Source organism: Ooceraea biroi, chromosome 11 (assembly GCF_003672135.1).
Source record: "Ooceraea biroi isolate clonal line C1 chromosome 11, Obir_v5.4, whole genome shotgun sequence".
NCBI classification, from domain to species: domain Eukaryota; kingdom Metazoa; phylum Arthropoda; class Insecta; order Hymenoptera; family Formicidae; genus Ooceraea; species Ooceraea biroi.
In genome coordinates this window covers 8,666,446-8,691,953 of record NC_039516.1, presented here as the reverse complement: position 1 = coordinate 8,691,953, position 25,508 = coordinate 8,666,446, and the positions used below count along the sequence as shown (strand labels likewise).

Here is a 25,508-nt window from a genome sequence, read left to right as displayed (position 1 = left end):
CTATTCGGAACTCGCGAATGCTACAAAGTATTTATAAAGTATATTTTGTTATACCTTCTCTAGTCGTATGATTCGCACGTCGCTATACGTCGTATAACCCTAAGGTGGGTTGAAGTGCGTATATAGTTCTGGAACGAACTTTCCAAAAACAAACAAATGATTCGCACGTAAGTGTATCATGTCCGCTCGATCGGTCTACATAGCGAGCGTTCAGCTTGTTTACATTTTTTTGGAAAATTAACTCATAGGTTGAATTGCGACGATTACAAGGTTTCTTTGCTATACAGGGGTTTTATTATATTTGCACTACATAACAACGGGTGTTATCGGTTCCATCCGGAACTAACCTTCAGAAAAGAAATTCGCACGTCAACAGTAACAAACATTTTATAATGTTCTGAAAATGGAGTCACGCTTTTGTTGAATCGCAAGAATGTTTTACGCAAACAGAAGCTAAGGCCGGTATTCATAGTCGAATCCTATATCTAGACCATCTTACATTTATCTTCAGATATTCCGTGGCCAATGAAATGATCTGTACAACATCTAAAGATGAAATTGAGTCTTACTTTGGCTGTGTTCCAAAATTCACTGCCAGTACTAAAACTATAGTTTATGTCACGTATACTATAGCTTTTCAGCGCTGGCAGTGAATTTTGGAACACAGCCTTTATATAAGTCCGAACCATGAATATCGCCCTTAAGACAATAAGAAAGCAGACTAATATGCCGGTACGTAAATAACAATCTTTTCAGTGAAGATTTTAATAACTTTTATGTGATTGTCGTACAACTGTATTTTAAATTCGTTCTTCCTTGAAGTTTCGTCTGTTTTATTCTTTGCACAAAGATATTGGGTATAGGATCGCGGCTAGTAAACACGTTACAAGATTCATACTTATTTTTAGGTTATTTCCACGATATTTTCAAATCATCAAAAAGTTTAACTGATTTTATTATAGTTTCAGGAAGATAATTCGAAATCGAAAGAGGAGATGGAATCTGTTGTATTATTAAAACAGAAAGTATGCAAGACGCAGTAAGTTTGTTTTTATATACGATTTTCTAGATTTGAGGTTATATTAGTAATTATTTTATAACTGTGTTACAACTTATAACGATATCTTGTAATACTTCATTTGTTTCAGCCAATTAATTTTTATGTACTCTGAAAAACTAAAGGAAAATGATCGTGTGAAATCAGATTTAGCGATTGCAAAAAAAGAGGCCAAACGTGTAATTTATGATTACAAATCTGCATTGGACAAGATAAGGGAATTGGAGCTTGTAAATAATTCACTTTTTAAATTATGTTGTATTCTTAAATTATTAGAAAACTATCTCGATTAATTTTATTTATTAATTATTTTCTAATGTATAAAGCTGATGCTTGCGATAAGAATTTTTCTTTAGAACATTGCTGCCGTAACGTAACCTTTTACTGCCAATTATGATTTTGCTTGAAGGATATTATGTTGTTGAATTTATAATATTTTTTGTTTTATATGTTAACAAGAAGTGTTTTATTATTTAGAGGATAACAAAGGCTAAACAGATTAATGAAGAGTTGACGAACAAAATGAACGATAACGATGTGGAAAATACTGCTAATAAGCAAGTTATAGAACAATTAACTTATAAGATAGGAGAACTAGAAGAGAAACATTCTAACAAAATTATGGAATATGAGTTGAACAAATCTTCATTTGAAGGTAATTATAGGAGTTAAATATTTTCTTTCATCAGTGATATTTATTAGATACAAGGAATAATTACACTAGCTTGTTTATTTGCATTGTTAACATACTTTTATTATAACAACATTAATGCACTTGTAGTATTTGCCTAAAAGCGATGTGAATTAATAATACTTGGCTTTATTGGGTCCATTGATGATGCTTATGATAGGACAAATAATTTACTGAACATTATGGGTGTTGTATATAGTAACAATCGCATTTAAACCAGATTGTTCTCTTTGTTGTAGAAAGAGTAAAAAGTCTGGAACAGGAATTAAAAAAATCAGAGCTGAAACTAAAAAGAATGGGGAAAAAGGTTATTACGAATGACATGAATACTGTGAAGCATGATATAAGTGAGTATAAAATTAAAAACAAATTATTCTTTATTAATTTTATCGTATAGTATATGTATATTACTTGCCTTTTTTCGTCTCTTTCTCCTCCTTATTCTTTTCACACGTATGACACATACACACATATATGTACACAAAAACACGTTATTATACATATGTATATGTACATATGTTTACTGTGGCAGAAAACCAATCAACTTTGAACTTGGATACCAATGTATCATTGTGTGATGATAAATTAAATTGTCAACCAACAGTTGAAAGGCAGGATAAAAGTATTATGACTGATGATTCAGCATTTAAATCAACTTCCTGTATTGGTAAGAATTGCTTATTATTTTCTTAATTCTATTTTTTAATTATTTTATTTTTTTATTATACAGGATACTCCCGGATTAAATGGCCAAACTGAAAATATAGATTCAGAATCTCAAAACAAAACAAAATTTTCCTCTTTTCCAAAATTTTCAGTTTGGCCATTTAATTCGGGAGCATCCTGTATATTATCTCCTTCTCTGAATTATTATTATATGTATGCTTATTATGTGAATTGAACAGGGATCCAATCAACTTCTGATATTGGCGTCAATACATCATTGTGCGAATTAAATGCGCAATCAAAATGTGAAACGCAAGACAAAAATATCATGACTGATGAATTTTATAATACGGCAAACTATCCATGTCCATTGTTTTGCGCGCAGTGTAAAGTTCATTTACCGCAGGATCGAATGACTGAAAAGATATACAAAACAATGAACACATATCCAAAATTAATCGATGATGGAGATGTAATGTCTCCATCTAAAGAGGATTCTTTGATACCGTATTCATCATCTGGTAAGTAATGATTGTTATATTGTTATGACGTGTAGCATAATAATTTGATATCACACATCGATATCGATAGATTCGACACACACACAAAATCTATCGAGGAAAAGCGCGTGACTAGGATACAACTTTTAAAGTGCTACAAAAATAATAAGAATATATAAAAAATATATAAAAAATATTTGATTTACCATTATTTGATTGATCGTGCTTATAATAATAATAATAATAATAATAATAATTGTTCCAATCAGATAATTACTCAGTATTTGTAAACATATTTATTATTAACGTTGATATAATCCCGAGATATTGTCAATACAATTGTTTAGTGATATCTATATTTTTTCTATAAGGTTTCATCTTTATAATCACTTGAACACTTTTGACGGAGTTGATATTAAAAGATTGTGAAAAACAATGAAATTCATTGAAGTATTATATATATGTAACGTTCGTTCTTGAAAGTATTAGATTCTCTAAAAAGATATAGACAATTTGGATTTGTTATACTAAGCTAAGGATAAGTTTTTTTTTCTACTCGACTATATTTTTCTGCACCTGATATAACTGGAACCACTAACGAGATTCAAGTTACGTTGGTCATATTTTTCTCTGATAGACATATATTTTTTTATCATACAATTTATATTAATACTATTGTCAGTTTCGGTTGTTGAGCATCCTGTTCAGTCATCTTTATCATACCTTTTCATTCATTCACCTTTTGCGTTTATTCCAACACTGCTTCTCGCACGACGCTAATCCTTATAAAAGACACAGAATTAAAGCGACACAGAGTCTAGACTTGAATTATAGAATTATAGAATCAATTATAGATTTCAATCCGTAGAAAATTAATAGTCAAACTTGGATGACATTAATGCATCCGATTATACAATGATTACATTATTACTATTACTATATTATTACTATATATCTTTTTTATGTTTTCAATTTTCAGATACATACTCGGATTTGATGAATAAAGATGTTGCGTCTCCTAAAGTACTCCGTATGTCACATGCGAGCTCAAGTGATGACCAATGTGATGACTCAATAGTTATCAGTGAAGCGGCACATTCTACGATGATACAAAGTTGCAAAAATGTTGAATCGAGAGATACAAATACTACGGCATACGTGCCAGCCGCAACAAATTTACCCAATAATCTAAATTTGATTTCCGCGACAATTAATTTACCTGAAAATACTAACTGCACGAGAGAAAGTTTTCATTCGAATTCGAATGATTCGCTGATTAAACAGTCTTTGTCTATTAAGAAAATAAAGAAACAACTAAAAGCGTTGGAAAGTAAAATAAAAAAGTTCCCAAAATTGAAGAAAAAGCGAAATATTTCTTCTTGCCATCACTGTGAATACAGAAATGGTACTTCGCTAAGTCCGAATCTAATTACCGCAATCTGTAAAGGTGTACTACAATACTCCAATGACAGAGTGAAGAACACATGGGTTAGAAATGAAGGAAAGAAATTAAGGAGGCATAAAAAACATGGCATAAAAAAGAAAGAAAAGCTAAAAAAGAGAAAAGAGAGATTAAAAAAATATAATGCACGTGAAGACTCGTGGGAATCCGAATCTTTTGACGAAGACACTTCGCGAGACATACTTTGCAATAGGCTTGATGATGTTGCGAGAGAAAATAAAGCTTCGCAATTTGAGCATAGTATACCGTACACAACAATACAGAATATAAATAAGAATAACTCAGTATTAGATGTAAATACATCCGATCGACCCGTTGATAACGAATCTGACGAAGAGTCTAATTTATGGACGAGAGAAAATCAGGAAAGTGTGTCCCATCTGATGGAAGTAACGTCCGCGATAGCTAGTTCAGATGTAATTATTAATGAAATATCTACAAATGATAATTCATTACGCGAGGATAATAGAGAATATATTGATATAGATAATCAAATGGCGACCAAAACGACAGTATTTTTATCTAATAGTCAGAAATCCGTAGATCATGCTAACAGCAATATTATTATGACGGAAAGCGAAATAAAGGGAGAAAGTAAAATTAAAAAGAGCATCGCCAGTCGTCTGCTGAAAAAGATTAGGAATTTGAAGAGGAAAACGCAAGCGAATTCGCACATGAATAAGGAACAGAACAGTCTATCGTGCATCGATACCTCCGAACATCACGAATTGACAAAATTAAGAATCGAAGGACAGAGGACTGGTATTCATCCCGCGCCGTTGAAGAGCATTATTAATTTAAAGAGAAAATCGAAAGAGATGTTAGCGGACTTGTCTATAGATATGCAAGAAAATAGTGAATCACATTCCGGTTACCGTGAATCAATAAAAAAGAAGCGAATCGCACACGTCCCAAAATCATCGAGCTCTTCAATCGAGGTTCTTCAATCGAGTAACATTCAAAACGACTTGGCACATCATACTCAAAAAATCGCAGCTATCTTAGAAACGTCTCAACAAAAGCGCGATGAAAGTGAACAATTGGACACGCAAATTCAGGAGAATGACTCGTCAATTGAGAACGAGAAAAGTCATACGGTGAAGAAGAATACTGACGGTGAAGAAGAAAATTCGACGAATAATGGAGATCTTAACACACACGACGATAATTTCCCTCCGTCTAACATGAATATCGAGCAGGCGTCTATGACCGTAGAGTTTGATAAATGCGATAATGTAGCAGTTGATAGCATAATCGACGAAAATACAAATGCATCAGCTTCTGCTGGGCCTTTGCTGCCAAACGCGAAGATAATCGCACAAGTGTCGAACAGTCGCGACAAATCTGTTGTATCGTCCAATGATATCTCGTATAACACAATGAAGAATTTCAAGTGTGAAAGACTTCCTATACCAAGCACGAATGTCCAGTTAAAATCTCCCAGTTCTCCCAGTGCAGATTCGATACACGACTGTAATGAAGATGTTGAAGAAAATATACAAATAAAACAAATTGAAGAGGTAACGCCGACTGGCGAATTGGAACATACTTGCGATACAAATGCAGAAAAAAATTCTGACAATGCTGCACCGTGCGATACAGTTTTGAATGACGATAGAATTTCATTACTAAACCAATCAAGTGCGTTAAAGGTGTCGCATCGCGAAAATCATGACGGTGACTGCATATCTCCAAGGCTTCGACATTTGCCGATATCGAGGGATAACCGAGTCTTCGAGGATTGTTTAAGTAGACTCCGAAAAGACTTTACAAATACTCCAAAAAACGCAGCTATCTTAGAAAAATCATCTCAACAAAAGCGCGATGAAAGTAAACAATTAGACACGCAAATTCAGGAGAATGGCTCGTCAATTGAGAAGGAGAAAAATCATATGGCGAAGAAGAGAAACGAGAAGAATACTGTTAAATATAATAAAGTGCATGGTCCCGATAATAAACCTGATGAAGAAAATTCGAATAATGGAGATCTTCTTAACGACAATAATTTCTCTCCGTCTAACATGAATGTCGAGCAGGCGTCTATGATCGTAGAGTTTGATAGCTGCGATAATGTAGCAGTTAATAGCATAATTGACGAAAATACAAATGCATCTGCTTCTGCTGAGCCTTTGCTGCTAAATGCGAAGATAATCGCAGAGGTGTCGAACAGTCGCGACAAATTGCATGTATCGTCCAACGATATCTCACATAACAAAGTGAACAATTTAGAAGATGGAAGACTCAATGTGCCAAGTATAAATATTCAATTAGAATCTCCTAGTTATCCCAGTGAAGATTGGATACACGACTGTAATGAAGATGTCGGAGAAGATATACAAATAAAACAAATTGGAATTGTTGAAGAGGTAACGCCTACTGACGAATTGAAACAGACTTGTGATACGAATGCAGAAAATTATGTGATACCGTGTAATACGGTTTTGAATGACAACAGATTATCAAATGTGTCTCCTCGCGAGAATCACGACAGTAAATGCATGCCTTCAAGGGATCGTTCACCGATATCCAGGGATAATCTAGGAAACCGAGTCATCGAAGATCGTGTAAATAACAATAAAAGCAAATTAGTCTCTTAATCCTTTGCGGACGGAGGTTTTGGAATAAAATATAGTCACTTCCTGAAAGTGGTAACTATCGTTCATTGCAACTACTTTCAGGAAGTGACTATATTTTACACTTGAAAAGGACCCGAAATAGAGGTCGAAACGTTGTGTTAATTTGTACATCTTGTCTAGCCAGTCTGGTCGTAAATAAACGTGGATCATTATAATTGAAACTACTGGCGTTTTGAGGAATTTTTCTAATTAATTTTAATTAAGTTTTATCAATATCAAATCACTGTCATATTTCTTAAAGTTTATGCAAGGACAAACCGCTATCTTGTGTTTTAAAGCGAAGTAACATGTAGAAATTGGAATTAAAATCGGCATAAAAAATATATATGTATATGTATCGACATTTATGTTTCGGTTTTACATAAAAATCAGAATATGTAATGCAATAACATCAAAATAATTGCAAAAAATATAAATATAGAAAATATAGTTTTTAAATAAATTATACAAAGAGTTTAAAAGAGGATTAAAACTTTATGTTGTTTTATCGCTTTAAATTCTTACTTTGTCTGTCTGTTTCTATTAATTCCGTCTATTACTCACATTTACTTACATTTATTATTTATTGTTATACATTGAGAAAAACTAGAAAAATAAATAATATAAAATTAATTATTATTTGAATATTACAATATTTTAGCAGTATTAATTTTTTTCATAAAAGTTTTTCTAACATCAAAAAGAACCTAATTGAATTTTATTTCTAATTGGCACAATTTTATAATATTACGATTTGTCTGGAATATGCAGAGTGTTCCATGACTGAAGGTCCATACATTAAGGGTATATTATTGACGTCATTTAGAGTTGAAATTGTTTAATAAACATATGTCCGTAAATGCTTTCTAACAGAACTACAACCATTGATGAAAGTTGATGTGAATATTTGAAAAAGAAAAGAAAAAAGACATTTAATTTAACTTGTTTATTTACAAATATATTACAAATTACAGAATTTACAAATGTATTTCAAATTACAGAATTATGGATGCGGCAACGCTAATAAGATTCACAACTTTCAATGGTTGTAGTCAATAACACGCCATTAATGAATGGACCTTCAGTCATGGGACACCCTGTATTTTCCACCATACATGTACTACATTACGCTTTCTTTGTGGAAAATAATAAGATTATTATGGGTTATAAGGTTGGCAAAATTCCAAGAGAAAACGTAGGTACGAATCAACGAGAGGAAGTAACAAAATGTACCGATGTTCCTTACGATAATGTGGAAGAATCCGGAACACTAATCTCTTGGTTTGTTAAATATATTAATGAGAAACCTATTAAACCCAAAATATCACGTAAACAAATGAAACACATTAGTACAATAACAGGTATGTAAGAAAAAATGTATGATTTAATTATTAATACATTTTATATTATTTTCTAAATGTTTCAGATAATTTTGTAAAGAAAGAATTGGAAAAACTCGCAAACAGTGCGTGGGAAGACACTGTGTATCATGAGGTTTTACAAAATTTAACGAGTACCTGCGGATCTCGTATCATAGCCAAGTTAGTAAAATAATATATAATCTGTTAGACATACAGACATTACAAAAAATGCGTGCGCTCTCTCATGTATTCCGTGTCATTTAATTCAAATCATTCAAATCTTGTGAAGAAATAGTAGAAATATCGATAAATATATTCCCAATTATCTCGAACGATTTCAGCATCTACTCTAAACATATACTTAAAAGTCGTAGTCGTATTTATTACATTTGGAAGGCATGATACATGAATATTGAAGATAATAATGCTTCATTGATTATTTCAGATGCATAATCGAATTCTTATCAGAGAACAAAAATAAGAATATTTTGGATAACTCGTTCACTCCTCCGGCACCACTAATGACCACGCTTGAGCAGAAGTTTACAACATTGTTGGTCGATCTAGAAGTGTCAAGACCGATGATTATACATTTTGTACAAGCCGGTATTCAATATAAGCTTTTCAGACTTAATAGTGATGTGAAGGTTTGTTTTCTCTGTTATTACTTTTTTATTTCTTCATTGACTTGACTTGTTTGGAACAAATAAGAAATTAAATGATAATAATATAACAACATAATATGATATAATGACAAAATTATTCTTTCTATATTTATAGAATTTGAATGTAGTCGACACACTTACACGAATGTATGTCATCCTGTCGCGTATTCAAAAGGACAGGGAAAAAATACGCATAATGTGCTGTGATGCTCTTTATTGCATGAACCTTAAGGCAATAAGTGTTTTGTATATAGTGTTGACATGCTGGTCCGAAGTTCTTCCAAAGGCTGACACCAATATAGGTATTGTATACGCTAGCATATCAATTTTTTATATAATTATTAAAAGTTGATTCTTATGAAAAGTATTCGATTGTTCGAACAATCGTTTTTCTTTTCTTTTCTTTTAAATTTAAATCTTAACGTTTAACGTATAAAATGTAATTTTTTGGTAATTATATAGTTTAACGGAGCACCCTCGGATGACCTGGACCTTGACATATATTATAAAGGTCACCCTCCTGAGTGACCTTCAAAAGGTTTTAGCCGTCGCTCGTTGTTTATTAAAAAGTTGTAAACAAAAGAAGTGGGTAAACCTGAAGAAAAGGAGGCATCTCCGATGACCTTGACCTTGACATATGTTATAACGGTCACTCTCCTGAGTGACGTTCAAAAGGTTTTAGCCGGCGCTCGTGTTCATTAAAAAGTTATTAACAAAATAAATTTAGTGCTTTCGTATGGATTTTCCACCAAGTAACATGCAGAAGGTTTTATCTGTTGCTCGTTGTTTATTAAAAAGTCACGCATAGTTTCAGCCCGCTTCGCGGGGGAGCGGGGGGGGAGGGGCCTTGCCCCTCCTCCAAGACAGATGAAACCTGCATGTTACTTGGTGAGGCGATCTGTGTAATATATATCAACTTCAAGTCCTTGCTTCGTGTGAAAAGTCGAAGATCCATACGAAATCACTGAATTTATTTTGTTTATAACTTTTTAATAAACAATGAGCGACGGCTAAAACCTTTTGAAGGTCACTCAGAAGGGTGACCTTTATAATATATGTCAAGGTCAAGGTCATCCGAGGGTGCTTCGTTAAACTATATAATTACCAATTTTTTAAATAAAAATTCGATAAATTATATTGAGTTGTATAACAAGTAATTTCAAATTTTCTAATAGATGGATTTCCAAATAATAATCCACAATGATGAACGCGCTCGAAAGATAGCAAAGATACTGAAGATATATGAAATAGAAGCATTGCATTTAGAAATTTAGTTTGATACGTGAATCAGGCAGTTTTATTCAAAAAATCCTAAATTACTTGTTGCACGACTCAATACATTGCTTTTCTATGATCTGATGTATTTTATTTTTTGTCGATAATATGTAGCTATTGAAAACATGATGAAAAAAGTGATTTTAATTCTTGCTACATATCTTAGTTTAATATTTAAATATCTCGATAATGTTATTTAGATTATCTTTATACAAGTTCTTTACAAGAGGATAGGTCAATATTTTGTGGGAGGTGATAGTATTAATTATTTTAAACAAAACTGTTCATATAAAAAAAAGAAAAAATGCGTTGATGTTGACGGTGCTTTTGAAAAATTTTGAACTTTGAAAATTTATTATAAACTATACAAAATGTATAAACTATAGAAAATTTTGTGTTACTTGAATAATAAATATTAGAAACAATATATAATATCTCTTTTTTTATCAGTAATTTTGCAACTATACATTCAAATAGCTCTATCTCGGAAACCGTACGGAATACGATACACTTTCATATAAACATTTACAATGTTTAAAATAATCGATACTATCCTCCTACCTATCGTCAATACCTTGTATGCCAAATGACTGAAACGCTGCAAATATCAATACGGATTCGCGCAAATATAGTTTCCAGTTATATCATTTTAAAATGTGCATATTGCCTGTATTATGTATAATGTCTATATTAGCATTCAAGATTATATATAGATAAATGAGAAAAATAGATAAAAACAGATTGCCTTTCTCTAGCAATTTTTAGACTACTACTGTGCAAAGCGTTTTACTACGCCACCAACAAACATGCATACATTCACGTTAACAATACTTTATTGTCTCCAATAGTTTTTTTATAGAGAGGGATTAGTATAGTCGTGTTTCAGTATACATTTCAATGGTCTTTACTTTTAAATATTATACGTCATAATTGGCATTATCAGATAAGAGGAGTTTTAAAATAAGAGATTTAGACTTTCGTAAAAAAAGCGTGTAATAAGAAAGGTTTCATAAAAGTGATGATAATTTTGGCCAGAGATGCAATCCTTTTCTTTTGTCGCTGAATAAATTAACAAAATATTGTTTGAAGTTTTACAATGTATACAATGCACTGAAAGTTAACAATACATCGAATCGGTTCTTTTGTTTGAGTCCGTCAATTCACAAAATTAAAATCGATGTAAACGTAAATAAATAAGTTTTATGGTTTTGGAATAACTTAACGCATTATAATTTTTAATAATATTGTATTAATTGTGCGTGATACAGATTATTATTAATTGCTATAACTTTGTCTGTAATTGCTTACAATTCAAGAACCATAGAAAAACTTGAAGTATTTAATTCGCGCATGTGTGAAATTCTCCAAGGTTTCACGGATAAAAGGAACGGCGAAAAAGGAATAAATTTCGCGATATTGCATAACAATAATTGTTCTAATTGTTAGGCACATCTCTTTAGTTTTGCCTTTCTACTTGGAGAACATTTACATGAAGAAATGTCTAATAATTATATTATTTTATTGTTGCAGGAATATTACCCAAGTGTATAGCCTTTCTTATCGGCTGGCAACAGATTGACGAACTGCAAAAATCAGCAAAGAGATCAAAGGCATTAAAGTTATTGATAGTAGCATTTTATAAGTATGTTTATTCCCAAGAAACGATAAATGATCTTCTTGAAGAATTTACAAGTGCTCTGAAAGGTAAAGAGATTTTTATAAAATTAACTATTTAAAATAACGTTACGGATGAACGTCAATCTCTCAATAATGAGTAATAATGCATTATTTTTGTAGTTAAACAGACTGATGGCTTGGACACAGCCATCATACTTATAGCAAAGAAACAAGGACCATCCTGGATATATAACAATTTCATTTGTTCTACTTTGTTACCAATGATTATTAATCATGAGCATCCTTGTGTATATGATGGATTTTGTTTACTTGGTATGCTTATATTCTGTCTATTGTATTATGCAGGGTTGGCTAGTAACTAGTTAAATAGTTAAAAGTTATTAACTTTTAACTTAACTTAGTTAAAGAAAAAAATAAAGTTACCCAACCCTGATATTATGTCTTCTAATACAAAAGAGCATTATTGAATGTATTGTTTATATTTACAGGTAGAATGTTGCGCGCATTTCCATCAACAGCCAAGGTTGTGCAAGATATTATTAATCAATTGCATGATCTCATCAAATCTGAGCAAGGTATATTACTTTTATATATTACTTTTATATACAGTAGAACCTCGCTAACTCGAACCTCTATAACTTGAAAACCTCTATAAGTTAGAGATTTAGTTCAATCGCCTCATTTGGCCTCTATAACTCGAATTTTAAGAAATGCGACCTCTACAAGTCGAATGCCTCTATAATTTTAATACATTAATCTCTGTAACTCTGTAATATCGCTCTCGCCTTCCCCATAATGTATAATGTGTTCTAAACAAAAGCTGAAATCTCTCAATGTCGGTGAAAAGCTGAAAGTTATTGAAGCAGTAAAGAATCTTAGAGAACATTCTCTTATGCAGAATTATGTGCATAGAAAACAATCAATAGTATTTTTCAATAGCAGTAGTAACAATATTATAGCAAAAATCGTAAATATATACCATGTAGAGAATTTCCAACAACTTTTACATACATTTGATAATGAGCATAGTCAACAGACGTTAAAATATTGTGTGTCAAATTCGAGATATCGCGTGTTAATTATCAGAAACAGTTCGGAATAGAGCATTTGTCTGTGTAAATTTTAGTATTTAGAATAATCGATACTATGACCTATAAAATATTACTCTTTTCTCCTGTGATACTTTAAAACATCTTATAATTTCATTAATCATTTCCTACATAGGTTCGCATGATCAGCAAGAAGGCGTGATATCTGCGTTACTCAGTCTCTCCAAACAGAAGTTTGACGTTGTCGCGTCATGCGTGTTACAATGGACGCCGAGTACACCTTTGAGGCCGAGCACGATCATGCAATTGGAGGCATTCATAAGACTACGTAAAAAAGCATTTTGGAAGTCGCACTTAAAACTCTATAAGTCGGTAAAAAATAAAAACTAATATAAAACTTGTATTAAAAAGATGTTTTGTTAAAAAATAAAAAATAATATAAAACTTGTATTAAAAAGATGCTTTTGTTAAAAATAAAAAATCCTATTCTAAAAAAGGCGTGTTAACATCGTAAAGTTCTTTTTTATCCTCCTTATTCTAATCCTCCTTATTCTAAAAAAGGCGTGTTAACATCGTGAAGTTCTTTTTTATCCTCCTTTCCTCCTATTCTAAAAAGGCGTGTTAACATCGTGAAGTTCTTTTTTATCGAATATTGAGGCCTCTTTTCCGCGACGCTGATTGGTTCTCTCGCTTGGCTCGAACTTCGTGTGACTTGAACTTCGTGTTGCGAATGTCAAAATGTCATAGTGGCTGTCAGTGCGGTTATATTGACAATTTTATTTATTATATATATTTTTTTTTATTTTTTATTTTACTTATAGCGCGCGTAGCGCGCGCCTGTGTGCTAGTAATATAAAACTTGTATTAAAAAATTCTTTTGTTAAAAAATTAAAAATAATGTAAAACTTGTATTACAAATTTTACATTATTTTTAATTTTTTAACAAAAGAATTTTTTAATACAAGTTTTATATTACTAGCACACAGGCGCGCGCTACGCGCGCTATAAGTAAAATAAAAAATAAAAAAAAATATATATAATAAATAAAATTGTCAATATAACCGCACTGACAGCCACTATGACATTCTGACATTCGCAACACGAAGTTCAAGTCACACGAAGTTCGAGCCAAGCGAGAGAACCAATCAGCGTCGCGGAAAAGAGGCCTCAATATTCGATAAAAAAGAACTTCACGAAGTTAACACGCCTTTTTTAGAATAGGACTAGTACAACACAGGCACGCGCTATTTTATTTTTCAATATTAATGTTTTCGAATAATAATATTAATCTATTATTTATTATATGCACAATTATCACACTCTACCAAATTGTTATCCTCCACGCGAAGACAGTCGCGCGATGGTAATCTAAACTGAACATAACGCACAACGCGAATCGAGATAACCAATCAGCGTCACGGAAAAGAGGCAACAATGATTTCGATTTGATTTAACACGGCTTTTTTAAGAGTGGATAGGAAAGGAGGATTATCGTAATTCATTATAATTAGCTTAAAGACAGAGGAACAATGAGAAACAACTGTTTTTGTACAGATATATTAAGTTTAAAGATTAATTATAATTGTTTAAGGTAAATATACAGTTTAATTTTTTCAGAATAATTTATGAAGTAAATATAAACTCATTTGCTAGTTTGTTCTACGTAATAAGATTTCGATAGTTACAAAGATTGCTTGAAATGACTTATTACTTTAATAAATCGTTAAATGTATTGTTCAGAAGGAATTATGAGATTAAGGAGGCGATCCACTTAGCGCGACGAACGCTTAAAAACACAATATTTTTTTATTTGATTATTTATTAGAAGAAAAAGAATAGAAAGTGTTTGGAAGAATTTGTAGAACAATTTCTAAATATAAAAATATAGCTGCTTATTATAAAATTTGTGTTAAAGTGATTAAGTGCTAATCTCCCTCTTGCTGGCATCTTGCCCAATTCCTTCTCACTGGGAATGATTTGGCTGCAGAACTGAAATAAAGAAGACATTTACAAGGGGCAAGGAAGTTGGAAGGTCATTTTGCTGCATGATAATGCTAGGCCGTACGTTACTTATATCACTTAGCAAACCATCTTTAGCTTGGGATTGGAAATTCTTTCGTATGGCGTACTCACCTGACTTGGCGCCTTCGAATTATCTTTTATTCCAGTCGATGCAAAACGCTTTAGCCGGACAGCGTTTTCGAGATGTGGTAGAAATGGATGACGAAAATAGATCGATAATTTCATTACCTCCAAACTGATGTCTTTCTGTTGCAACGGAATGCGAAACTTACACCCGAGAGATGGCAAAAAATTATAGATAATAAGGGTAAATACTTTCAAGATTGAATGGTATTGCTGCATATATGATATAACTTATAAAGACTAAAATTTGAATCAGCTTTGACTCTGCACATTAAGGTTGAAACTTCTTATATCAAAGGTTTTACACAATATATGATTGTGTGCGCCCGCGTGTATGTATTAGGTGTGCAAATGAATTTGTTTTTGAAAACAAATTTATATATATATAGAGTCTTTATTTATTTTTTCTTTCAACTTTTTCTTTTTTTTTGAGGAGAGATTCGTCAACTGTCCGATAGATGAAGAAAAGTATTAGAAAATGATGACGAATATTTCAAAAATTATATTTATTATTTTTTAATAATAAAAGCTCAATTTCTTCAACAAAAGCACCGAATTAATTTGTACACCTAACAAATGCACACGCAGTAGCAACATTGCCGATAACATTGGCTTTTACCTTTTACCTTTCTAGTTCTATTTAATATAATTTCTGCCTCGAAGTAAACAATCTTATTTTCTTTCTTTTCTTTCATTTTGACATATCCATTTTTCTTTTACATCCTTCTAAACATCAAATTCCTTGAAAAATTCAATGTTTTACATTGATTTGAGGTATATTAACATTGGGCAGCAACAATGAAAAGGACCCCGCACCAAACCCCGTGAAATTGGGCCCCGGTGAAAATGACTGAATTTGAAATATGTTGTACTTTTTGGGTCACTGAACAAATGTTTCCGCAGGCAAAATGTCAAAAAATGGACAGTTTCGTTGTTTCAACCCTTCAAAGCCTGAGGTCAGACCAGCAAAGATATCACTTTCGGATCAATGCGGTTATTATTATAAGGGAACAATATGAATTTTTAGTGAACAAAATAGTTAAAGAATAATTTGTTTATGTGACAGTATTGTTTAAACAATATGAAAATGTCATTGTTTACAAGAACTGATTGCTGATGTAAATTCTGTGGGAAAAATCATAACAGCGTTTTCCTATATAACGCATTATGTGTTTTAAAATAAGCAATAAACAAATGGCTGATAGTGAAACCTATTCCAGTAGCCTGACCCTTAGTTATGAAAAAACAAGTACTGTTAAACAGAAACAATGATATTGAGTGTTTTTATTACACCTGCGATTAGCCTATATATAGTTACCGGAGTCTACCACGTGGAGGTTGCAGTGCGATTTTAGACTCCTTTTGGATGTTTTTTGTACGTGAGTCCCCTTGCCTCTCACGATTCGGGGTTCCTGGGGGAGTCCCAGACACACACACACACACACACACACACACGTGGCTGTATAATAATTCCCCGTTTTCGTATAAGAGCGCAAAGTTTCGTCAGAATATTTACGAGACCTTTATATATTGTACCCCAAAGCACCCCAAAGGAGTCTAAAATCGCACTGCAACCTCCACATGGTAGACTCCGGTAACTATAATATAGGCTAATCGCAGGTAATAAAAACACTCAATATCATTGTTTCTGTTTAATCTGAATTAATTTTTTATATATGTACCATATTTAAACATACGCGGTACATATATTCTAAGCATCCTAATAAATAGTATATATCTATCCGTGTCTAAATGAACGGTGTCCAACTGAACGGTACGCAATTGAACGGTGTCCAACTGAACGGTGTCCAATTGTACTGTGTCCAAGTGATATACACCCCTATTGGAATAGGTTTCACTATCAACCATTTGTTTATTGCTTATTTTAAAACACATAATGCGTTAGATAGGAAAATGCTGTTATGATTTTTCCCACAGAATTTACATCAGCAATCAGTTCTTGTAAACAATGACATTTTCATATTGTTTAAACAATACTGTCACATAAACAAATTATTCTTTAACTATTTTGTTCACTAAAAATTCATATTGTTCCCTTATAATGGTAACCGCATTGATCCGAAAGTGATATCTTTGCTGGTCTGACCTCAGGCTTTGAAGGATTGAAACGACGAAACTGTCCATTTTTTGACATTTTGCCTGCGGAAACATTTGTTCAGTGACCCAAAAGGTACAACATATTTCAAATTCAGCCATTTTCACCGGGGCCCAATTTCACGAGGTTTGGTGCGGGGTCCTTTGATATATTTGAGGAAAAATTTATCACTTCATTGTTGTAAAGCGCATATTAAAAATGCCTAAGCATATTATTTAAATATAAGATAAAGATAAGATGAGATAAAACCAAATCATCTTTTCAGAGAATTCATGTAATGTTCATGAGGAAAACAAAACAATTATACAGGATATCTGATATAAAGATTGGCCTTCCGCTCATGAGCGAATAGAGTTCAGTAAGCTGAACAGAAAAGTCCCGTACCGTGTTTTACAATTTTCGCAATAATTATTGAGATATTAGTTAAAACGGATTTGCAAATGAGCGCAGTTTTGACTGACTGAGTCATAACCCAGCAGTACACAGATATCCTAAAGATATCCATCAGATGTCCTTCAAGGATATTGAGGATATCCATAGACCATCCGTTTTACGTTCTTTGGACATGTATGGATGTCCATAGTATATCTGTTTATGAAATTGGTATACATGTTTTACGTCCTAAATACGTCCATAGGACATCCACTGGACATCCTTGGACGTGATAAAGGCCCAGGTAGCAAGCACAGAAGACGACATTCTGAGACGTTAAAAAGACGTAACTTCGTAACCTGTTTTTACCTTTTAGTAACGTCTTAATGACGTTTTAATAACATCATAACGCGAAATAAAAGATAAAATCGAAATTATATACCAAATTATTATTTTATTTTAAACAAGATTTATTTTGCAATGTGTACATATAAATTGTTATACAGTTATAACGTACCATTGAAAATGTACCATGTTGAAAGAGCATTCGATTTTTGTTAATTAAAATTTCCACTTACCTCACACGGGATTTGAACCTGCGTCGTTGAGCTTCACAGTCCTCGTTCTAGTCCACTACGCTATCGAGTATATACTTATTATTTTGCTTGAAAGTTGTTATGTAGAATAATCTTAAATGCACGTAACAGATATGAAGTACCTCATATATAAATAATATTTTTTTAAAAACAATCATTAAACGATACTAGCAAGTAAATTTTAGTGCACTAAGTACACATTTACATTTGTTTCATTAAACTTGCAAAATAGACATACAAATTATATTTAACATAAAGCGTTTTACCATCAATAATAATTGTGAATAAATATTTGCTGCGCGTTTTACTGATTATAAAAATGGAAGTTGAATTTCTTCATCTCAAAGTTCGATTTATCAAATAATCCTCTCGCGCGCGCGTGTGTGTGTGTGTGTGTCTGAATAATTTATTTGCATATAGCATGCACAGAAAAAGATCGGAATTACATGCAGATGGCGTTGACATAGCGCATACAGGGAGCAAGTACAAATAAGTATAGCATATGGATATACAAACATGTCCATTTTAGGATAGTCCTGCAATGTTCACAAATGTATATCCTATGGATATCTATCTGTATAAGGTTCACAGATATCCCGACAAGAAATGGACACAAAACGGATGTCCATAGGATATCCTGTGCTGTCTGGGAAGGTATATTATGCGCGCTAGGTGTGCCAGCAACAATCCAACAGCACAAAGATGTCCTGAGAATATTCAGAAAAGAGCATCCAGAACGTACATGCAAGATATCCTGAGGCTATCTAATTTTAATCTTCGGATCTCTTCTAGATGTCCTGAGGAAGAGTAAATAAGTAAACTTAATTTTAATTACAATTAATTACAAAATAATTATTTGAACATAAATGTAACGGCATGTATCGAATTTACATTCTGCAGATGTCCCGTAGATATTTATAGGATATTTTATTACAATATTTATATCTTATTATAATATTTGACATTTTTCAATTAGATAAAACGTCTAATATGACTCAAAATAGTCATGTTGATAAAAAATATTTTTATTTAGTTTAACGTAATTGATCGAAACGCATGCACTATTTGCATTTCCTTTTTAATTAATACCTCAATAATTATTGTGAAAATTGCAAACCGTAAAGGACTTTTCTACTCAGCTTACCAAGTTTTACTCGCGAAAAACTAATCTTTGTCACTCTGTATATTTTGCAGTCTAATGTATAGAATTTCAGATTTTAAATCAATGAATCTTTCTCAAGAAATTTATGATTACAAGACATTAATGATTGACATTATTTTGATTGGCTTTAATAATAGCAATAAAAAATTTGTAAGCAAATGGATATTAATTAACTTAAATATTTTTCATTATTATAGATATTAAGATGGGCAACAAATAATGATTACATTTAATATTTTTGAGTATTTTTATGCAGTGTCACATATAAATAAATAAATCCTTCAATAAATAAATTTTGGATGAAAAATGAACTTTGAATTTCAGTAACGGAAAACAAATGTTATACACAAAATGTATATATTGTTTCTTTGATATATTTATTAAATTCAAGTTTCATAACCCAGACAGCACAAGGATATCCTAAGGACATCCGAGAACATCCAGGACATACATGTGTGATATTCTGAGGATATCCCATTTTAATTCTCGAATCTCCTCTGGATGTCCCGAGGAAGAGGAAATGATAGCCGTATATGATCCTCTAGAATATCGAGGGAAATCCTATGAAATATCCTAAGGATTTCTATAGGATATGTTTGGGATATTATTCGTACGTTTCAAGGACGAAACCCATACAGCACAGAAGCTCCAGGGAACGTCACAGGAACGTCCACAGGATATGTCCTAATTAATTTCTGTGCTATATGGGTATTTATCAATTCTATATATCAGTGCCTCAAAGATAGACGGAGTTAAGTCACATTTTTGTAAAAAACTAGATTTTTATATTTTATGAATTACTCTCTAAATTTCGTGTAGTGGAATCTTACTTTTTTGGAATGAGATATCACTTCAAGCAATAATGATTTCAAAAGAAAAGAAAAAGAAAAGAGTGCTGGATCGGTTTTCCGGATGATTATTTATAAGGTGATAACGCAAATGTTTCTTGCGAGAACGTCACGCCTGGCCTGGCCATCTATCGGTCGCTTGGTGAATTAGAGGCGGGAATCTCAGGATATCCTGGATGTGTTTAGGATAATTTTAGGACGTTATAAGCTATCTGACATAATATAGACAGGCCAGATATTTTACAAACATCCTGTGGTTATCCAGTGGATATTTATGGGATATTTATATTTTATTACAATATTAAAAATTTCTAATTATGTTAAATATTCTACATAATTGAAAATAATTATAAATGCATACTAAATTTTCATAAAACAAATTTAGAATCAGATCTTAAAACATCCTCGAAATATCCTGAATCGTCCTGGACATATTCAGGATGATCCTGAGGACATTTTATGCTGTCTGGGAATTTAAGTCACTTTTTGGAAAAATGAAGAATTTTGAATCTGGATTTGTTAAAAATATTTAATAATAATTGGATCAGAAACATATATATACTTTGACGATACACATAAGGAATCGTGATATTTCATATTGATTTACTCATTAATTGTTTTTTTTCTGTAGTTTTCTTATATTTTTAATTAGTTTTATCTTAAAAATATAATATATCGTTTAAATAATACTCAATGCGCTTGGACTATAAAACAGATTTGAAAGAAAACAGCATTGATGTCACGGTATGTATCATTCTTTCAAATTTAGCATCATTATTCTGTATTTGCATAGTATTCTTCACGTGAGATACAATACTTGGACTATAAAACAGTAAACTTGTAAAAAAAGTAAACGGCGTTATATATATATATATATATATATACACATGTATATATACATACATACATACATACATACATACATACATACATACATACATACATGCTAAAATGTCATCAATTGATAAATTTCTCAGGATGCACCGTAAATGTATTTTTTCAAACTTAAATATTATAATATTCTGTTTAATCGCTAATGACGTAATGACAATCATTTACACAATGTAAATCGCAATGACTTTTTGGTTTGATTCTAATTAATCAAATCGGAAAAAATTAAACTAAATTTAGAAAGATTAGCTAAGACCATATATTAGATGACACGAAAGATATGAATTTCGGGCACTTTTGTTGAGCGCTGTTAATTGACAAGTAACCAGTGGTTTTTCAGTGGTGAAACTTATTATATGTATTATAGATACTGAACGTAGAACTCATATTGTTAATTCACAACACGTTACATAATTTTTGACATAATTTTTAAAATGTATTTGAAGATACATTCTATATTTTATTATGCTACAAATATTTCAAATAATAATAATTGGCGGATATTCTGTATCAATTTCAATTTTTTGTTTTATATACAGTGCTTTTCTTTTAATGAAATTTTTAGAGAAATTTAATTTTGTAATCAGGATCTAATTGTATTGATGGGAGATAATATATTCGAATGCAAGTGTGAAAAGTTTTCGCACAAGTTCAAAGTGTCGCTAAGCGTTTAATATAAATTCGTCTTAGATATTTAAGCGGTTTATCAGAAGTAATCGATATGATTAGCTCCATATTTAGGATGACCAAAGAAAGTCAAGAGAATTTTTGTTATGGCCTGCTATAAGACTGTTTTTAGCGATATTATTAAATTAATTTAATTTTTATACACCTATATGTACATGATTTATATCGAATTATGTTTGAACTATACCTGGAATCGGAGGGAAATTTAATATAATATATGCAAGTATACAGAACATTCGTCATTTTTACTAACTAATTTACAAATGCATGTATATTAGTTGATGCTAGAGTTTTGAGATATCATTCAATATATTACAATTTTACCGATAAAGTACTGAATAGAATTATCTTCCAAACATAGCTCGAAGAATCAAGAATAACTGAACGCTTTTTCTTTCGTGTCATCCATCGATGGTTTTGCTTGACAATATACATTTTGGACGCAACACAATACACACACAATCACACATCACCAATCTTTGCTTTGATTTGTTGCATATTCGCACACACTCTCATAAACGAACTCTTATTAAATAATTTTTCATTGATACGTATAATAATAAGAATAATTTTTAATAACTGATAGTTATAATAACTAATAATAATAATAATTAATAATAATAATAATAATGGTGATGATGGTGATGATGATAATGATGATGATGATAATGATGACGATGATAATGATGACGATGATAATGACGATGATGAAGATGATTAATAATAATATAATAATAATAATAATAATAATAATAAATTAGGAACCACATATAATATAAAACATGGGAAATTAAATTAGTATATACTTCTGTAATGAAGACTATTTATAAATTATAAAATACTATCTGTATTTATTTTTGCAAATGCTTAGGCCACGTTCACGTTTCTTATTACAAACACATTTTCTCTTTCCTTACAATAAGAATTTTTTTTCAATAGCATGAATAGAATAAGTCATTTGTTGTTATTGCTAAATATACGTGTCTCGAAGCGACGAATGACGAGGTGAGTGAATAATACGAAAAATGTGAAACAAAGCGTTTGGAAGTTTTCCCTTTACTCGAGAGTATCTACAAATGTACAAATTGTCGTTGAATCGTCGTTCCGATGTCCTTTGGTACTTTCTCCGTCGTTATTAAGTGTATTTTGTTTTTAACGGATTAATATAATTATAAAAATATGTATTTCGGATCTTTTTGAAGCGTAACGCGCCGCGATACAACGAGGTATCAGAATGAATGCGGTACAACGATGTAATTCGACGAAAATATTGTTAGCTACTTTTCTATTTTTTTTGTTTTTATAATTGATACTATCAACGACATAGGGCTAATGTAGAATAATTTACTATTTACACAAGAAGCTGAGACAAACTGACAAAGAGGTCCAGCCTCGTAAAAGAAATATCTCCAAATACACATATTAATCCCACTGTATATTTTTACATGGTTTTGTTAACGTACAATTTTTAATGCCATATGGATTATAAACAGAGTAATCGTACGGAAAAATTCAAGAGGTTCTCGAGCCAATATGTGTAAAATATCACAGGGAAAATGATAACTAAATGTCTCGTCACAATTATACACATGTAATCAGAGAGATAATTCGAATCTTTTATATTTAATAAATAAGTAACGAAAAACGGATGCGCGATCGACATAAATTAGGATTAATTAATACAACTTTTCACTTTTCTCGGTGTTTTTTCAAACAATTCGACATTTGTATGACAATTATTAATGAGAGATGGTAATTGATCGAGATAATTATCTTGCGGAATAATATATGCATGTGTACACGTATCGTTTGGTAGTCTCGTTTTTGTCGAAACGAAATGAGCGAAACAAAAATTTTATATCTGTTTTGCAAATAAACTGGATTATTCTAGCTTTTCTTTATCGTGAATCGGAGGATTAATGTAGAGAATCAATCGTATTGCGTTTATCACTTTAGCGTACTTAACATTCTAATAGCATTTTACACTCTAATGTGCTCTCTTCTTTTACTGCTCATTTAATAAAAGATATGGAAATGAAGAATTAAATCACTACAAGTACGTCATCTGTATGCCTAAGATTTAGTTAAACGATATCTCGAAGCGTGTTTTCAGGAAATATTTCGTCAATGCATAATAGTACTAACGCCGGATGGCGATCTGACGTCAATATAGGCTTTCTAACGGATTGGTAAATGGACAGTGTGTTTGCTTTTATCGGTAAAATGTATTTTGTTAGGAATTTCTAGTGGAATACATTTCGCCAATAAAATATTTAGGAAGATAACTTAGGAGATTATTACTATTGCTTTCTCTTTCTCGTTTCTCTCTCTCTCTCTCTCTCTCTGGTAAGACGACGGATTTAATCTAGATTTAAATCTGAGAAATTCTTATGTAAGACACATATGTTTATCGACTCTTCAATACCGATGGTACGATCAATCGATCGCATTCACGAACATTCTTTGGAAGAACCTAAGAGCACTAATACAAACTAGTAAACCGCGATCAAATCTTCGTATGAAATCTTCGCAGCGAGTGCTGTCGCACAGTTTATCTATCATGGGATAACATAATTGTTCGATCGACAATTAAATCAGAAATGAAGATTTCTCGTGAAGCGCAACGAACGCGTGGAATTCGAGTCTCGAGTGTCGTACCCATCGGGCATCAAAGCTTTCAGCATCTTTACATTTGTTATTATAGTATACTACGCGGCTGATTAATTTTGACAAGATCTCGTTATTGGTACGTGTCAGCGTCCTGCGCTTACGTAACACGGTTACTCGTTAATTCGATAACGCCGGTCGCAAATACGCTATCCTTTTAAATAAGAGAGATAAACGTTCTATTCGACCTTATTAATGCTCGACCGAGCACAATACCGCGCGGGCTACCTTCTGTTTCTTTACAAACAAGAGTTAGAAAGGCACTACTTTTTTTTTATGACCGATGCACTTCCCCTCATTTTTGAAAATGAGCGAAGACAATGACAGTTATTATTATTATAACTAATGCGTTTACGCGAAGACGAATATACTCGACAATCGTGAATCTCTCGAGAAGAATCTATGGAAATGTCTCGTACATCACAAATTCTTCAGATGCGAGGCTTTCTTTTCTGTTTTAGATTTTCGTACAAGTCTTGAATTCCCGTATGGTTCATCGAAACAATCAATGAAATCAACGAGGTGCGACAATCAACGCGAGCGTTGAATCCTTTCGATGAAGCGGACGAAGGGAACTTCAAGTACGACAACTCGGGAATGTCTCGATGTAACGACGGAACGATCGAAAAGAGACTGTATTGTCGTTGTGTCCGTTTGTTTCGACAATCTTGGCTTATCTTTTTAGCGTTGCGCGTTAAATTTGTGTGTAATTATTCGTCGAATAATTGCATTATTCTGACGAGGTCGCTATTTTAAAGGCTACTAAAGGCCGCTGCTATCTCGAGTTATCCTCAGCTGTTTCCCGTTACGACCAGTGTACTCGACAATGGTTTCTTCGGTCTGTCTTGTATCGTTACGGCGGCGCGTCGTGTGGTACGTTATTGGTCCGAGCGTTTACTCTCGCTGATGGACGCCATCCGCATTGATTCCGTTTCAGGACAGTTCCAATTCGGCATCCTTGTCTGCTCTATCGTCGACTAAGAAGATATTTATGAATAATATTTTATTTGCTTTAATATATTCAAATTGTCTGTGTGCAAATTAA

The 25,508-nt window shown here is 32.1% G+C and overlaps 2 protein-coding genes and 1 long non-coding RNA gene across 6 annotated transcripts in view; 1 reads left to right on the top strand and 2 right to left on the bottom strand.

Annotated features, from left to right (window-relative positions):
- The first annotated feature begins 76 nt into the window (after positions 1-76).
- Positions 77-13,424, top strand: LOC105276645. Of its 3 annotated transcripts, none has more exons than XM_011334436.3 (17): positions 77-167; positions 288-732; positions 963-1,039; positions 1,149-1,287; positions 1,535-1,712; positions 1,988-2,095; positions 2,281-2,415; positions 2,654-2,935; positions 3,894-6,742; positions 8,163-8,352; positions 8,418-8,532; positions 8,798-8,999; positions 9,133-9,319; positions 11,823-11,996; positions 12,090-12,242; positions 12,419-12,505; positions 13,155-13,424. In XM_011334436.3, the coding sequence occupies exons 2-17, from the start codon at positions 688-690 to the stop codon at positions 13,367-13,369; spliced, it is 5,136 nt and encodes a 1,711-aa protein (XP_011332738.1). In that variant the 5' UTR covers positions 77-167; positions 288-687; the 3' UTR covers positions 13,370-13,424. The 3 variants fall into 3 exon arrangements, with proteins under 3 accessions (XP_011332738.1, XP_011332736.1, XP_011332737.1); XM_011334434.3 differs by having other exon boundaries at positions 3,894-6,940; XM_011334435.3 differs by lacking the exons at positions 77-167; positions 288-732 and adding an exon at positions 756-857 and having other exon boundaries at positions 3,894-6,940.
- A 1,364-nt stretch (positions 13,425-14,788) lies between these two features.
- On the bottom strand, positions 14,789-15,462 carry LOC105276647. Its single transcript, XR_893434.2, has 2 exons — positions 15,113-15,462; positions 14,789-14,968 (listed from the first exon to the last, which is right to left on the bottom strand). It is a non-coding gene; the product is annotated as an uncharacterized LOC105276647 (long non-coding RNA).
- Positions 15,463-22,824: 7,362 nt separating this feature from the next.
- Positions 22,825-25,508, bottom strand: part of LOC105276648 (ankyrin repeat and ELMO domain-containing protein D) — a 51,630-nt gene continuing 48,946 nt past the window's right edge. Inside the window, exon 7 of one of the 2 annotated variants that reach the window (XM_011334438.3) lies at positions 22,825-25,440. In XM_011334438.3, the coding sequence (XP_011332740.2) occupies positions 25,342-25,440 (99 nt within the window). In that variant the 3' untranslated portion in view covers positions 22,825-25,341. The remainder of the gene's footprint in view (positions 25,441-25,508) is intronic. The other variant, XM_011334439.3, reaches the window with a different exon arrangement.